Source organism: Alligator sinensis, unplaced genomic scaffold, assembly GCF_000455745.1.
Source record: "Alligator sinensis unplaced genomic scaffold, ASM45574v1 scaffold19_1, whole genome shotgun sequence".
Lineage (NCBI taxonomy): Eukaryota > Metazoa > Chordata > Crocodylia > Alligatoridae > Alligator > Alligator sinensis.
In genome coordinates this window covers 1219065-1235643 of record NW_005841916.1, presented here as the reverse complement: position 1 = coordinate 1235643, position 16579 = coordinate 1219065, and the positions used below count along the sequence as shown (strand labels likewise).

At 47.5% G+C, this 16579-nt stretch overlaps 2 protein-coding genes across 3 annotated transcripts in view; one reads left to right on the top strand and one right to left on the bottom strand.

Annotated features, from left to right (window-relative positions):
- The window catches only part of CD80 (CD80 molecule), a 32119-nt gene extending 20408 nt beyond the window's left edge, over positions 1-11711 (top strand). For both annotated transcript variants that reach the window (XM_006018881.3, XM_025198217.1), the window contains 3 exons: positions 800-928; positions 5664-5811; positions 8715-11711. In XM_006018881.3, coding sequence (XP_006018943.1) covers positions 800-928; positions 5664-5794 — 260 coding nt within the window. In that variant the 3' untranslated portion in view covers positions 5795-5811; positions 8715-11711. The remainder of the gene's footprint in view (positions 1-799; positions 929-5663; positions 5812-8714) is intronic.
- Positions 11712-15049: 3338 nt separating this feature from the next.
- TIMMDC1 (translocase of inner mitochondrial membrane domain containing 1) overlaps positions 15050-16579 on the bottom strand; it is a 16074-nt gene continuing 14544 nt past the window's right edge. Inside the window, exons 6-7 of the mRNA XM_025198182.1 lie at positions 16486-16579; positions 15050-15818 (exon numbers count right to left, since the gene is read on the bottom strand). The exon at positions 16486-16579 is cut by the window's right edge and continues 35 nt beyond it. Of these exons, the coding sequence (XP_025053967.1) occupies positions 15674-15818; positions 16486-16579 (239 nt within the window). The 3' untranslated portion in view covers positions 15050-15673. The remainder of the gene's footprint in view (positions 15819-16485) is intronic.

Below are 16579 nucleotides of genomic sequence, written 5' to 3'. Positions count from 1 at the left end.
TCCTGCTTCAGGGTTTGCTATTGGCAGCTAGAATCAGGAAGAAATTCTGCTTTTGTATAGATAGTGAGGTACCATGACTGTGCACAGCGTGGTAAATGTAAGTGATCAGATAACACATAGTTTTGTATCCTGAAAAACTTAGTCTTGAGGGACAGGTGGAGACATACAAAGCAAGGCAGTGTGAAGAGTGAGAGGGGCAGCCATCCCAGTGTGAATGTTTCATGCTTGAAAGGAGTATGAAAAGAGATGCCTAAAGCCAGGGATCGAAAGAATTATAAGGGCGTTGTTTTAAAACAAGTCTCTAAGCCCAGTTTTCTGACCATGCAGATGATGACATCCTCAAATGAAGTTAGAGAGAGAGAATACTCCCCTTACTCCTGGTGAATAGTACCCTACATATTAAATAGTACCACTGAAAGCACTGGAATTTGTTATGCATATACCATTCAGCTCAACCAAGGATCTTAGAATCTATCCCTTAGAGACTGTCATTAATTAGATGGACTTTCCAGAAGGAGACAGTCATGCACAAAGGTGATCTACCCTGTACTACGCAGAAAAGTGATCCACTCTGTACTATACAGAATAAGGGAGAAGAAACTCCCAGGAAAAAATAGTGGGGAGCATATCCTGTCTGGAATATAAAGATACCTTGTAGGTGGACAATATGCGGGAAGTAATCATGCTGCCGGCAGAACAGTTGGAAGAATTTGACCAAAACAACCACAGGATTCATGTACCCAGTAGTGATACCATAACGAAGGACCTTATCGTTGTGTTTCTGTTCTTTCCTTCTCAGCAAAACCAGACAACTGTGAATCGTTTAAGGAGGATCCACCATCTCATGAAGTTATTATTGCTTCAATTACAGTCCTAAGTATTTTCCTTGTGGCCATTATTTTGCTGGTGAGGTACTTCAGGTGTTCTGGTAAGTACATTTCCTCGTTTTGAGAGGCACGTTCAGGAGAAATGGTCAAATATACTGTTTTCTGCACTCCTTTTTCTTGTTTTCACAGAGCGTATATCCATATCTCAGAAAGTAGGGTTTGCCTAAATTCTAGCGGCTCTCCAGATCCTAGATTGTCCTTTCATTTGCTATGGAGACAGGAGTGCTAGAAGGAAGGAAGTTTGGCACCAGATCAGAAGTCCTAGAGACTGTTTAGATCTGGAGAGGCTGGTTCATGCCCATTATTCTGCTTTGCAATGGATAAAGATGAACCTTTGCCAGGGGTGAATGTGCTGTGCAATACCATGTTTCAAAATGCAGTTGAGAACTTGCTGTGTCAAACAGACTTCTCCACAACCAAATCCTATTTGCACATCCCTTGTCTTTCTCAGGAAAGCCTTGAGGCCAGTGTTACAAAGGTAAGTAGGGCTAGATCCACAAAGTGGGACTTAAGCCAGGTAAAGCCTAACATTTAGGCATCTAAATTGCCAGTGGAATTCACAGCACCCCAGAATGGCTAGCGCACGCAGAATGCCAAGGAAGTCATCTTAAGAGGTGTTTCTTAAGATGACTTCTTAGACACGTGAGCACACGCAACCGTCTACAGGATTTGAGTGCAAAGTCCTTTCTTTTAAAAGCTAAGGTGGAATTGATCTTTTCTTTCAGAACATGGCCAGAGAAGGTAATGGAGCTCCCATTTTTGTCCCATAGCTCCTTGTCAACAGCATTCACTCAGGCAGTGTAAGACCTAGGCTTAGTTGCCTCTTAGGCCTGAGGGGGTCCAACGCATGTCCTCCATCTCTCAGGAAAGGCCCTAACCACCAAGCTAGATAGTATTCTGGGATGGGAGATGTTCCAATTTCTATATATATTTAAATATTTTGGGAGGGGCAAAGAAAGAGTGCAGAAAGAAAGGTTTAGCCTAGTGGTTAACTTTAAAAAAACACTTGGATGCTTATCTTGCTGGGATCATTTGACCCCTGCTGACTTCCTGCTCCTGGGGCAGAGGGTTGGACCCAATGAACTTGCAAGGTCCCTTCCACCCCTAATGTCTAGGAAATCTATGAAATCACTCCCTTTTGTGGAGAGGACGTGAATTCTAGTCTGTGCCACGCTCAGTATTTCTCTGTTTCAACTGAAGAAGTTAATGCTCTGAGAACACCTACACCTGAGAAGTGCCTCAGGTAAAATATATAAACATGTATCTAGTGGTGTGGGTCTCAGTGGGGCTTAGGCATGAGCAATGCACAGAGCTGCTCAGCATGGTCAAGACTGAGGTACTTTTGGGCATGCCTGGAAGGAGACCTGTAGGTGCCCAGGAACATCAGCATTGGAAGCCTGTGTGCTCCAGGGTATTCCTATGCATTCCTATGGACTCCAGGGGTAACTGGAAGCTGAGCAGGGGATCTACATTTTATCTCCTGGCCGTCTTTTCCAGTGACTAAGTCCCTGTGCGGATCTAGGCAACTAAAGATGCATTGTGTGGGGTTTACAAAAGTACTAAACTGGTTAGGCACCTGACTGCTTTTGGAAAGCCAATAGGAGCAAATGCAAATCTGCATCACTAGGCACTGTGAAGAGCTGTGAAAATGTAGCTCTGGAGTGGGGATAGGTGGACCCTGTAGTGTTGTCTAAAGATTGCCCTGCTAAGGTTTGTGGGGTCACAGAGATAGAGAGTTTTGGAGTCAAGAGTCCCTCAACAGCTGGACTAGTTGCAGTGCCTTAAGTGTTCATAGGTAGCTGTGACAACCCCCGGTGGGACAGGCAGTGGCACCCCCTGTGGAAGAGGTAGTTTTTAAGCCATGGAGGGGGTACTCATCATTTTGTTGTGCTTGGGCCTTCCACTGCTCCTGCTTCTAATTTTAAATGAGCTCTGTTTGCAAGTAAAAGGATTTGGTTGTTTCCTATCTGCTGGTCCCCTGCAAAATCAGCCTAGGCTCTGAGGGTAGCTGAGATATTTTCCTCCCAGGACCCTGTGACCCATAAGCAAGGTTTCATGGCAAAGTTCTGACTAGGCTTAAAACTTGAATAAATGTAGGCTGAAAATGAGACAATTTCTAAGTGTCAGAACAACAAGATTCCCGGCAAGCTCTCCAGTCAGAGTGCTGGGACCAGGCCACCAAACTGGTTTTCAAATGGAGGTTGATCAGCTTCTGAAAGGGACCATGTGGTATGGTTGCCTGTGGTAGCAGGGGACTGGCCTCAGGCCCAGGCTTAGCATCTGATGAAATAAGCTGTCTCCTAGGAAAGCCTATGACTGGACCAGTTAGTCTCTGGGGTGCCACCCTACCCTGCCTTTGGTCAAGTCTAGGTTCATCATAATACACACAGGCAGCACATCTGTGGAGTAGAATGATGCTGTTTTGCACAGTCATGTGTCAGAGAACAGTTGTACTACTGTGAAAGCTGGAGCCTCAAACCAGCTTCCAGGTTTTTCTACAGTTAAATTGCACTTTGGTGCTTCTGAGCATCACAACCTGGTTGACGGGAAACATCTCCCTGCAACCAAGTGCTTCCTGCTAGGGCTTCTTCAGATAGCATCTCACTGTTTTCTCCCTTGCGGCAGGACCATGGAGCTCAATCCATGCCTCAGAACTGTAACATTATTCTAGACAGCTGGACTTGGGGCAGGCTTGTGGCTAAGAGAAGGTTTTCCTAGAAGCAAAGGCCATGCTAAAAGGATCTGATTATGCTAAAAGGAAGGGAGGCATAAAAAAAAGGAACAAAAGGGAAGGCAAAGTTTCTCTGGGGTCATGGTGCTGAGCTGTTGGTGGCCTTTGTACCAAGTAGACAATCTCCAGTTCTGCTCCAGGAAATAGTATTGAAGACACAATATTCTGCTTGTTCTTTCTTACTCGTCCTGGACCCATAAGGGAAGCTGCTTTGGTTCTCCTCCCTTCATCTGTTTGCTGCATGAGTCACACTGCTGACTGTCATGCAATTTACACCACTTCTGTCCCTTCCAAATTTGCCTCGGTATCTGTTGGGCAGCTCTGTCCCTGTGCTGAGATCCAATGTTGTACCAGCGGGACAGGTGTGTAACTGAGGCTTCACTTAAAAGGCTTCACCAAGCCAGTCTGCAAATGACTATGCACACTAACATACACTAACTATTCCAACACATGGTAAGAAACAGTTCTGCTCAAGTGGTAATGATGCTAGGCCTAAGAACTCTTCTCTGTCTGATTGCTTTGAGAATACTCTTGATCACCTCCACTGCAGGAGCGGAGCGGAGGATGGAAAATACTGGACTTTCTGGGCACATCTGCATGACACACTTTATTGTGTAGTAAGCATTCACGTCTACATGTGCAGATGCTTACTGTGCAGTAATTGGTTCTAATCGTGAGTAAATTTGCTACCTGCAAATGCAAGTAGCAAATTTATTCGAGATTACATACTGCGCGGTAGTGCACATGTAGACGCCTGACCAGGAGCAAATGTGCTCCCAGTCAGCTGGGCAGCAGGGGACAGGAGATTTGCTCCCTGCCCCCAGAAGCTGTCTGCTGCTGGGGCAGGCTCTGCCACCAGAGCCTGGGTGGGAACAATATCCCCCTACCCCAGCAGCAGGGAGCTCCCAGCCCCTACTCCGCAATCATGGGGCCAGGGCTGGGAGATCCTTCTCTCCCAACGCCAGCTCCATGGTCATGGGTCTGGGTCTGGCTCTGGGAGATTCTTCTCTCGCAGCCCCTACTCCAAGATCGCAGGGCTGGGAAAGAAGGATCTCCTAGTCTGAGTCCTGTAGTCATGGGGCCAGTGCTGGGAGATTCTTCTCTACCACCCCTTGCTCCATGATCCTGGGGCTGAGAGAGAAGGATCTCCCAGCGCTGGCCCTCCAACCATGGAGCTGACGCCGGGAAATAAGGATCTCCCAGCCCAGGTCCTGTGACTGTGGGACTTGGGCTGGGATATAAGGATCTCCCAGCCTGGCCCCATGATTGCGGAGTAGGGGCTGGGAGCGCCCTGCTGCTGGAGTAGCAGATAGTGTTCCCACCCAGGCTGTGGTGGCAGAGCCTGCCCCAGCAGCAGGCAGCTTCTGGGGGCCGGGAGCAAATCCCCCCCGTGGAGCTAGGCCAGGAGATAAGGGTCTCCCAGTGCCAGCCCCATGAAGGATCTCCCAGCCTGGGCCGCATGATCATGGAGCTTCAGCTGGGAACTCCAGGCTGCTGGGACAGGGGAACATTGTCCCTGCCTGGTCTCCAGTGGCAGAGCCCAACCCAGCAGCAGGCAGCTCCCAGGGGCAGGGAGCAATATCCTAGCCCCTGCCAGGAGACAGTTGTCTCCTGGCCCCTGGGCTAGCACCCAGGGAGAGCCTGGACTTCCCCCTGGCTGCTGCAGGTGCCCATTGCAGGGCTGCACAAAGTGGAAGCAGTCTGCTCCTAGGAGCAGAAAATCTGCTTTTGCATCCCTGCATGGGTAGATATGTACCTGAGAGAGTTTACTCTTGAGTAGTTTAGTTGAGAGTAAATTGCTCCTGTATTATTTGCACATGTAGACGCACCCAGTGTTTACTTTCCTCCTTCAGTATCCACTCTGTCACTGTGTGAGACAGGACCCTGGGTTAAATGAACCTAAGGTCTGACTCAGTAAATGGCAGCTCTTATGTTCAACCATGTTAAAAAAGACCGGAACTTTGCTGAAGGAAGCATTTGGACCTAGCACAATGGAGCATATTGGAAATCCAAGTGCTTAATAAGGATTTTTCTCTTTACTTTAGCCTGTGAACGTGTGAGGAGTTCTTACAACGGTACTAGTCAGCCAACAGCAACAGAAGATGAAACCAAATTGGGTACGAAGACAACAATGTTCCAGTTCTGCACAATGACATCTGAAACATCTTCCTTCTGATAAGACCACATTGGCAGGTAATGCTCTATACCATTTTTTATAGCATAACAGACTGTGCAGTACTGTGTGTTGGCAACATTGGCACACATGGCATTTGGCTGCTCTGTGATCCAGCACTGTTCTTTTCTGGGGTCAAAGCAGCCAGGCAGAACTATACAGGTGACAAATTCTCTACTGGACCTGGTAATGGCTCCCAGCCAAGTTGCCACAGAGGTTTTCTGGTTTTTTCTGCTTTAAAAATAAACTTGATTCTATCTCAGTTTTTTCTTTTTTTTTCAACCATACTCTCAACTGACCCATAGATTTGGTTTCCATTGCAATTGAGAATTCTGCCCCCATAATTGTCACAGCACTGACACTGTTAGTGCTAGCTTTCTCCATAAGTACAGCCATAATTTGCTTCAGTTGCAGAGAGGAAAGGTGTTCTTGGTTTCCTTTCTAATACTGCACCCAAGTTGGGCAATTGTTACAAGAAAGATGGGTTTCCTAGGCCACTGGCTCACAAGGATCCTCAGTCCTGTTCATTTCACACACACTACAACTGAGAGCTATATGTTGCTTGCCATTCAGGGTGAAAACAGAAGTGACATTTGTTGCGTGATCAGCCCCGTGAAAGCACTCTACAGCTATGCCGTGATACATGCATGGCTGCAGAGCACTTTAAAAGTGGTCAATCACATGACTAATTAACCGTCATCAAATGAGGGATCAGATGAAGACGTTCCACTTTGGAGTGCTTTAGGGAACTTCTGTTCCCTAGGGTCAATCTGTCGCATGATGCAGCCCCACCCTTGGTACTGTCTGCAGGAAGGGAAGGGGGAGATGGGAGGGGAGCAAGCTGTGGATTGGGGTTTGTCCAGCCTGAGCTGGAGAGGGAGGTGGGTGGATTGGAGTCCCCCCTTCCTGCACCCCTCCCCCCAGCTGCCCTTCCCTCCAGCTCAGGTCAGGCAAACCCCAGCCTGCAGCTCACACCCCATCCCTTCTCCCCACCCCCCACTGCAGACGGCACTGGAGCTGGGGAGGAAGGGGGCTAGGGGAGAGAGGCTGCAGGCAGACTCCTTGGCCTTGATCAGCTCCAAAATGGAGCTCAATTTCCCCCCTGAACATCTCTTGGGTCAGGGGGACCACTCTAACCCATGGCACTTTATGTAAAGCACCATGAGTTAGAGCAGGGGCCTGCATGTCTGTCAGCACCCTCAGTTGCTATCAGTTTGAATCAGATTTGAACCTTTCAGTGGTAGTTAATCTCTGACTAGTCTCATGTGCTGCTTTATCCCCTAGAGAGAATTACTGGTAAATTGCTTATAGGCCATATACCTCTCTTGTCTTGTCAAATGGACAGAGGTTGGCGTTGAGGGTAAGGTTTATGGAGGATGGGGTGTTGAGGAAGGGGGGAAACTGTGAGGGAGTAACACTGTCTTTCAGAATAAGGATCCCAAATGCCAGTAACTGCAAGGCACCTCCCTGTAAGCTTTCCTTTTCAGCAACTTGTGGGGAAAGAATTTTCTGAGTTTCCCAAAAATTTGTAGTGAGGGATTTGATAGTATGACATCCTATCAAAAGCCTAAGGTATGAAATGTCTTCCTTAGGAGCTCAAGAGGTCCACATTTTCAAAATGCAACATATTTTTCTGATATTTCATGGGATCAAGTCAAAGGTGCCTGGGAAGAGTCTGGGTCAAAATGGGGCTGTCAAGTGGGGATGATGCCCTTGTACTTCTGTGTTGAATTTTGGAGAAAGAAAGATTCCCAGCGGCACTTTCTGCAGTCAGTTTTGTGACCCGTAGGGCCCCCTCTATACTGTTGATTTAGGACTTGACTTAGAGCTGACTCTTCCCCCAAGGTTTCTGGCTCATAAGCAGACAGTCAAAAGAGAGAAAGGGAAATGCTACCAAGGCTCAGACCTAAATGTGTCTAATATGTTGCTTCCAAGACACTGTTACACTCCTGTGTGTGCAACTGACCCTCTTGGATGGGCTGGAAGTGCTCACCGTTGCTTTAGGTCCTGTATGCCAAATAAGTTTTCCTTTGGGTTGAGGCAGTGTGGCCGGTGCATAAAGAGCTCACTATTACTGTGACTACTGTTCTGGAGCAGGTGGATCTGGGTTCGAGTCCTGATGTCAGCACAGAACTCTGAACAGCCTGGGTGTGCTGTACACTAAAGCAAGGAAGCCCCATGGCATCATGGATTTGTCACAGAGCTTGTACTTGTGGTTCTGGTAACTGAAAGGCTTGGAGATACTTTTGAGAATGAGAGAAGGGGAAAACTACTGTATTACCTACTTTTCTCATTTCCAAACCTGCCACCCACTCATGCTGCCCTATGGGGAAGGCCCTGCCTGGAACAGATACTAAAGCCGTATTTAGCATGAATTTGGGGGAGTTTTGTTAGCACTGTTTGACAGTGGGAGTTCACCAGCTGAATAAATCCATTCCACTGTATTCCTCTTTCTTATAATGTCCCTGTGGCTTTTTTTATAATGGCTTGGTGGTTCCCAGTCCCACTGCTTGGAATGGTTGCTGTCTGGTGGGTGGAGCAGGGAGTGACTTTGTCAGAAGTCCCAAGATCATCTACTGCTGCGGCTGAACCCAAGGCAGTTCTCTCTCGGCACTGTGTGGCTGTGAGGCACAAGCCACAGCCCTTTGCATGTTAAATAGCTCGGCTTGCCTAGAAGGAAATCTCTTTCCATGCACCCCACAAAGTATAACCAGAACCAAATGCTGACCTAGATTCTAACCTAAAATATGGTGTTTATTGAGGCCTGCCTTTACTTTTTCTGCCTTCACACAGCTCTTCTTTCATTATTGCTCCTGGAAGTAGGAACTATCACATGGTCTTCAGGCAGATCCTATTGTGTCTCACATTGTTGTTGTATATATTTAAGAGTTAAAACTAAACCCTACCATTTGTGTCTCTTCAGGTCTCTTATCCTCAGTGCCCTGCACTGCATTCCCATTGTCCTCCATGACTGGTGCTTATTCCATAGACCCTTTGACTCTTCAAGAGGAGGACAGAGTAGAAGGTAAAATCTGCTCAAATGGACTGGGAAGATGTCTTTTGTGAATAAAAAGCCCCCTACAGGAGCACTAGGAGGGTAACACGCCAGGACCCTGCCTCTGCAACCCCACCTTGAGGAAAGCTCTGTTTCCCTGGTGAGCCGCAAGAAGAAACTTCAGCAGCATCCTGATGCTCCAAAATGCCACCTGCTTCCTCATAGTCTGGGATGTTTGGCTTTGCTGCCTCTGGGGTTAAGGTGAGCATGGAGGTTTGCCACATCAATCTCTCTCCTTTAGTGAGGAGGCACTGGGCCTTTGGAAACTAGATTCCAACATGCAGTCTCCAAGCACAGGTTGAGCCTCTGTGGTATAACCGTAGGCAGCTATTGTCAGCTCCATTCATGCCTAGCCCGTTGGGTTCTGACACTTTGCTAGTGCAATTATTGGGCTACGATTTTTGATTGAGGATGTATTAGAGGACTTGGGTGCTGTTTCTCCAACAAGGAAGCAAGGTTCAGCTCCTACTTAGGAAAGAGCAAAGCAGAAATGGGAAAAAATATGCTTATTTCAGTAACCATAACTTAATGCAGACTGGAACAGCATGCATAAGCCGACAGTACAGTCAACAGTCAGCTAACAAACACACCTACTTTGCAGCGCTTGTGACCATCTCGCTCAGCAGAAAGGCTCCTCCAACCAGTGAGCCAACATGCATGTCCTTTAGCTCATAAAAAGGAGAACCCAGATACTCAGGGGCATGCCTGACATGTCCCAGCCCACTGGGTGTGGCTGGGCTTGCAGACACAACTGCCTTGTTACACACATTTCCCATCAGCACTTGTTCTGATGTCCTGTGCACATGCATGACCACATCACTCCACAGGTAACCCATGTGAGAATATAACATGAGGCAACATACGATTCATAATGTCTAGCTTTAAAAACTCAGGCTGTGGCCCTCTAGTGCGAGGGGAGGTCAGCTATCTATAAAAATGCAGTGGCCCTTGTTACAATAGGTTCTCCACAGTGCCAGGGAAGAAGGGTTTCTATTGGTCTCCCATAGGGAGATGAGCAGTATAGGACTTCCCTTGCTTGGAATGCAGTGGTTCTCATGGTCTATGCCCCCCTATATCAAGTCAGAAGCTGAAGCATGGAAGAACCTCACTGGACTCTAGCACTGGATAGGACCTACCCACATCCTGTCTGTCTGATTTTATTCCCTACTGTGTAGGAAAGAGACATTTCTCATTTTAAAGGGAAAACCAGAACCTAAGAGATTTCTTGCACAATGGAACTAACTTCATTTGGCCCCAGCTTGTCCATGGTCTTTCTTTGCTCTGCTGTTAATTCTATGTTTTAGCTTCATCCAGCATATTCTTCAGCCATGGGTAAGCTTTAGCCAGGAGCTGAAGGTCAGTAGAATGGATGTCGGCTGGGAGAAGGGTTGCCAAAAGCGCTGCTTTGATCCCAGGCAGCTGTATGTGGGCACCTGCCAGCAAGTTTGCAGCGGAGGTGCAACAATGAAATGTTCCAAATCTCTTTCTTTTCTGATAAAAGGTGGGTGTGAGAGAAATTAGTGGAGGGAACAAGGATGAAAACAAGGGTGGGGTATAGTAGAGCAGTGGGAGACCATCCTTTTTAGCAGGTACGCCACAAATTTAGCCCTGCATCCTCCCTGAGTGCTACTCAAACCCCCTTCCCCTGCCTAATTTGCTGCTCTGTTTTCTCCTGCCCTGTGCTTCCTACCCAATCTGCTCCCCTTTCTACTTCCTGCCAGATCTGTTGCTCTGCTTTCTGCCTTACCTGTTGCTGTGCTCCCTGTCCCCTCCCTGATCTGCCACATACAGAGACTAACTATGCTACTTGTGGTACGCGTGCCAAATCTGAGGGGAGTGAAAAATTAAAGTATGGCAATTCTACATGGTCCCCTCTACCAACAACCAAGCTGCTCATTTAGCTACTTCTACTCCTTCCCTTTGGTGTCCTAAGTTTGGAGCTGCTCAATATTCCAAATGGAGACTTTAAGGAAGAGACTGCACTGAGAGTGGCTGTTAGGCCACAAACTGCTGCTGTTGGAAAGGAGATGGTGCCCAAGCACTGCACAGCTTTTGACCAAACACCCTCTGCCCTTTGCAGTGAAGCACTTATACTCACTGGCTGACCAGATGGGTTACTCTTGTGCCATGCCACAGCCACAACCAGGGTACCTCAGAGTGCCAAATAAGGCACCATTGTGAGTAGGGACAGCTTGGCACAATGGCATCTCAAGGAGTTGGTGCACGGTGGGTGGGTGAAATGGTTTCCCTTATTCTTCATTTACTTCCTGGCTCCCTGCTGCTCTTGATGTCCATGGGTGGCAGGCAGGAGCCTGCCATCGCTAAACGTCTACCTTATCACTTCTATACCTGCTTGGCAACTTAAATCTTCATGCCTGCTTTCATACCACTCTGTGCATTGCCCCACACTTCAAGCCTGCTCTCCTCCAGAACGTCTTGTTCCGTGATGCAGCCCATTAAAACAACCACGGATAGGCTCCCATACAACCTTCTTCCTCAGGCTGTTCCATGCTTGATCTGTGATCCTAACAAAAGGTCTCTGAGGGGAGGGCTTGTCTCCTGTATAGTGATCTCTTCTGTAAATCACCACAGGCCTGTAGGATTTTGAAGAACAGCAACTCCTGACTGATAAGGAATTTTGTACTGACAGAATTGTAATAGACTTAAGGTTTGATTATTTTTCTTGTAAAACATGATCCATGTTTTCTATTGTCTCACGCTGTTTTCAGTGAATTGCACACAAATGGTTTCCATGAGACCTTTTCAGCTTGTTTTGTGCCTGAACTTTTCACATCTTAATTTTTGATAAGATATTCATTGTATTAAGAGTAAACTTACAATTAGTTTCTTCCTCTTAATAATAAAAACACATGCTCTACATGCTGGGAAGTGATGTCTTTTGTCCTGTTACTTACTCCTCCAACAGCTTAGAGCTATGCTGTTGTATCTGCTACAAAGGGGTAAGTAGTATAGGTCACACCAAGCTGTAACGTGAGGTGCCCATCATGAACTAGACTGTCCTCAGGTAACTTCTCACTGGTTGCTTGAAGATTACGCTAGAATACCCAGGGAGTGCTGAGGTTGAAGCCCCAATCCTGCAAGTACCAACAGCAATTGGAGTCAAGGGTTACAGCATCCCTTGTCAGGGGTGGCCAACCTGTGGCATACATGCCATGAATGGCACAGCAGCCTCTGTGTATGGTATGTGACAAATTGAGGAGGTGACATGTGACAGTACACTGGCAGATAGGGCAGGGAGCAGAAAGTAGAGCATCAGATTGTGCAGGGGCAGGGGATCAGAGTGGGACTCAGGGAGGGTACAGGGCTAACTGCCAAAAGGGCGGGTCTTAGATTAACAAGTCACACAGCAAGAACCAACATGCACTCAGCAACACCCTCAGTAGCAAGTTGAGTGGATTGGCCAAGTTGAAGGGCACAGAGACCATCTCCACCAACATTAGTTGGTGCTCCTGGAGCAGCCTCAGCAAGCCAGAACAGCCTCCAGTTAATCTTCCTTCTAACCACAGAAGTGGAGTCCTTCACACATCACGCAGCTGCAGCACACATGTGCTTGTGCTGTTCTCCTGCCACTGTGCATCTGCCATGTAAGTGAAGAGCTACAGTCTTCAACTGTGCAACATCCCATCTTTTGCCAAAGGGAAGAACTTATTTGAAAAGAAGATGCAAGTTCAGAGCCAGCTTTACTCTTCCCATTCTAGTCAATGGCTTTATTAGAAGAAATAAGGAACTACATAGAAATGCTTACTTTACAGGAAACACAGCAAGAAGGGTGATTCTGTTTCTAAACACCAACAGACCAACTGCTAATATGGGAACTTGACAACGCTAAGGCACAGTATGGCCAGGCATTCGATTCTCACCACCCTGAACGAGGGGGGGACAAGGGCAAAATATATCAATGGAAAATGGGAGGTAGGCTCCAATTATTTTCTCAGAAAGAGTACCACCGTGCAAGAGGCCACGCACAGGAAAACGAGCATCATCTTAGTCATTGCACAAAGGGCACTGAAAAGAGGAAGAGGCATAATGAGACTGAAGTACATGCTGCTCTGTCACCACAAAAAGCAAGCTGTGGGAGTGTGGGATGTTTGGTAGGCAGGTACCAGCAAAACCATAGGTAGGCATGGGAAAAAAGAAAGCTAGTCAATGGCTAAAAGTAATCTTAGCAAGGGACTAGACTTCTTTGGCCGGAAGGACGTGTTGGCTGCACTGGGGAGTTTAAACTGGGAGGGGGCGGAGGGCTGAGAATTAAGCTGCACCAAAGCAATACACATTTCTCCCTCTGTGGTAGAGCAGGGGGAGAAGAAAAACAAAGCCCAACCAAAAAATGCATTTGTCTCCTGCAGTACCATGTTTAACAAACAAAATGCTCCTTTTGGAAAATATGAAAAGTAGGTGCTTATTAAAAACGAGGAAATGTATCCAAAAATCTGGCTTGGGTGCATGGGATATGTTCTGCTAAAGGAGCTGTGCAGCTGTTACCAACCACCCTGGGGGAGGAATAATGTTTGGGCAGAACTTAGTGATAATATACAGCTGGCTGAACTTTTGGAAAGGGAGCCATAAAATCATTCCAGGGTCAGGGAGCATTAAGTGCCAGAGGCAGAAAAGAGCTTGCTTCTGACTTCAACCTTGTTGGGCATTTTATTTCAGTTAAACAGAATGGGAACTTGTGCTTACAACCCTCTGCCTAGCACAAAATGGTGAAGGAAGACATAACTCTTACAGCTACAGGCCATTATTAATTCAAATCCAGTCCAAATGTTCGTTTCATAGTGCTACCAGAGAGCCATTGGATCATACCCGTGAGAAATGAGGTTTTCACTTACTCAGGCTTCTTGTTACTGAATCATGGTAAAGTCTAAATGGGGCTGTGAGACTTGACGGCCCACACCCCTACTGATGAGCTTTGGTGAACCTCACTCACGGGCTATGGCTCAGACCTTTTCCCCAGAACTAATACCACATGGGCAGAGCAAGAGACAATCCTAGAAGACAAGGTCTATACAATATTATTTAATTTTCTTTTTCATCTAAACAACACTCTCAATCTTTCCTCCAGGATGATATCATGATTTGTAACTTATTGTTAGGGGGTATCTTTGCCCCATAATGCCAATCCCTCCAGCCAACAGAAGTGTCATCCTTGCTGTAGGACCCATTCCAGAAGGATGTTCTTTATGTGAGATTCCCAAGGCCTGTCCTCTCCAGGAAGCCTGATTCCCTCCCTCAGCCTCAGTTGTAACATACTCCAATCATAATCACAGCCAAGTCTCTATTACTGTGAGCAGCCTGACTAGACCCACTCAGCAGACTTCTTCAAACCACAGCACTGGTCCCACCAGAACAAGGTTAAGATGTGTTGAAGGGATTAGCACAGGGGTGGGCAATTATTTGGGCCAAAGGGCCGCACAGGGAGTATTGATGAGCTGTCACGGGCCAGGTCAACACCCCCCTCCCCCCAACTCACCGAAAGTCCCTATGGGGCTTTGGCTGGGCAGTGAGCAGTGCTCAGGAGCAGGATGCACATGATCTGCTCTGTGCATGCCCTATAGTGGGGGGGGGGGGGTGCATGCAGCAATACTTGCTCAGTCTGTGGTTGGCCCTGTGGCACTATGCATGGGGCTGACCCCCACCTGGGGCAGCCCATGCTGAGCTTCTGCCCACACCTGCCAACCCTAACCCACCAACCCTGACTCAGGCCCTGGCCAGCGTGCAGCTTCAGGTGAGGCTGTTCCTGGTGTGGCTGCAGCTGGCCAGGTGCTTCTCTGCTCCCCTCATCTCCAGCAGGAGCTGCCAGCATGAAGCTTCTCCCCACACCTGGCCACAGCATGGGCAGGAGTGGAAGAAGCCTAACTGGAGGGAGGGGGAGCAGAGCAGCACCTGGCTGGCTACAACTGCACTGGGAACAGTCCCACCAGAAGCTGTGCACTGGCTGGGGCCTGGGCCAGTGGGGCTGTTCTGCTTCCCTTGTTTCCAGCTACAGCTGCAGCTGCACTGCTCCAGCTCCTGGCTGCCTTCTACTCACTCTGCCCATCCAGCATGATGAGCTGGGATCCTGGTTTTCTCCGATTTAAAGCAAAAATTGGGAATTAAAAAAAAAAAAAAAAGGAACCTAAAATCCACATTTTTCCATGATCAAAATGAAACATCACTAATATATAGATACATATATATAATGGTGTTTCATTTTAATCATGGAAAAATGTGCATGGGGGGGAGGGGGAGTTAAACCAAAAATTGGGGATTTTTTTTTTAAATCAGAGAAGAGCAGGATCCCTGGTGAGGAGCAGCCACCTGTGGGCAGGTGGCAGATAGAAGCTGGAGTCAGAGCCCCACACACTGGGGCAGGAGCCATCCAGCTGAAGCTTTCTTCCCACCTGCCCGCATAGAGCAGCACAGCAGAAGCAGAAGCCATAGCTGGAGGCATGGGGAGCAGAAAGTCACACCAGCCCTGGCCTTGCCAGCACATGCAGCTTCTGCTGGGACTGTTCCTGGTGTGGCTGCAGCTGGCTGAGTGCTGCTTAGCTCCCCTCACCTCCAGCAGTGGCTCCCCATCCCATTCTTGCCCCTGCTGCGCTGCTCCAGGTGGGGGTGGGACAATTCGCCCTCATATTGTCCCACCCCTCTCCCAGCTGTGTACATTAGCCATCATTGGGAGCTGGCGTTTCCATTTCCCAAGGCTCTCTAACACTCCCTGTGCCAAGATTCATGGTCATCATTTGTGGCTGTCAAAAGCAGAAGGGACACACTGATTCATGCCAGCCTTTCAGTGAAGATGTCAGAGGTCTACATCCAGAATCAAATTAATTCCTATCTTCTGATGGCAGAGAGTTCTTGGGCAGATTAAGCAATTCTTGAATCCTCTTGGTATCTTCCTCCATGCCTCCTTTCTTATTATCCCTTTCCATTTCTTCCAAGGCAATTTCAATTGAATTAAGCCTGGCTCCCCTTAAGGACAGAAAGAAGACACTGTGAGTACAATTTATAGTGCTGTAGTCTGAATACCTGCGTCTGCTGCAAACTGAAGAAACACTCCTAACCCAACAAAATTCCAGCTAGTCTTTTAGTTTTGGCACCAATTGCCAGTTTTAATGAGTCATTCCACCAGCATCAGGGAAGACAGGTAGGTTCATCCGTTTTAACTTGCTCTTTCTCCAGGCTGCCAATTGACTGCATGATCAAGACTACGGTATAACTGGGAACAAACAGCTGAAACTGAACAAAATAAAATTATGTGGATTTGGAAAAGCAGGTCCTGATTATGATATTAGTGGAGCAGCTTTCTGGGGAGAGAGCAGTGAAAAATATCACTGCTTCAAGTCAAAGTTGCAACGTACCATTGTAAGGACCAATCCTGCTATAAATTCAAACACATGTACTGGCTGATGATAAATTGCAGCACTGACTAGCACTGGGCAAAAATCACAGGGGTATATGAAACACTGAGAAGCCAAAAGCCAATGGGGGGAGCTGGGGTTGGAAAAGGAGATAGCCCATTAGCAAACTGCTTTGTGAGAATCAGCCTGACAAATGAAAAAGTTGGACCTATAGGACAAGATCCACTTCTGGTGAGTGATACAAATTCACCAAGGTAAAAGACTGCACTGTTCCTTACCACTCTGCTGTCTTCTGCTCATACAGCTCCCTTTGCTTCCTCTTTCGTCTTTCCACCATGGTTTCTGGAGAGAGCTTCTGCACTGCGATCAGTA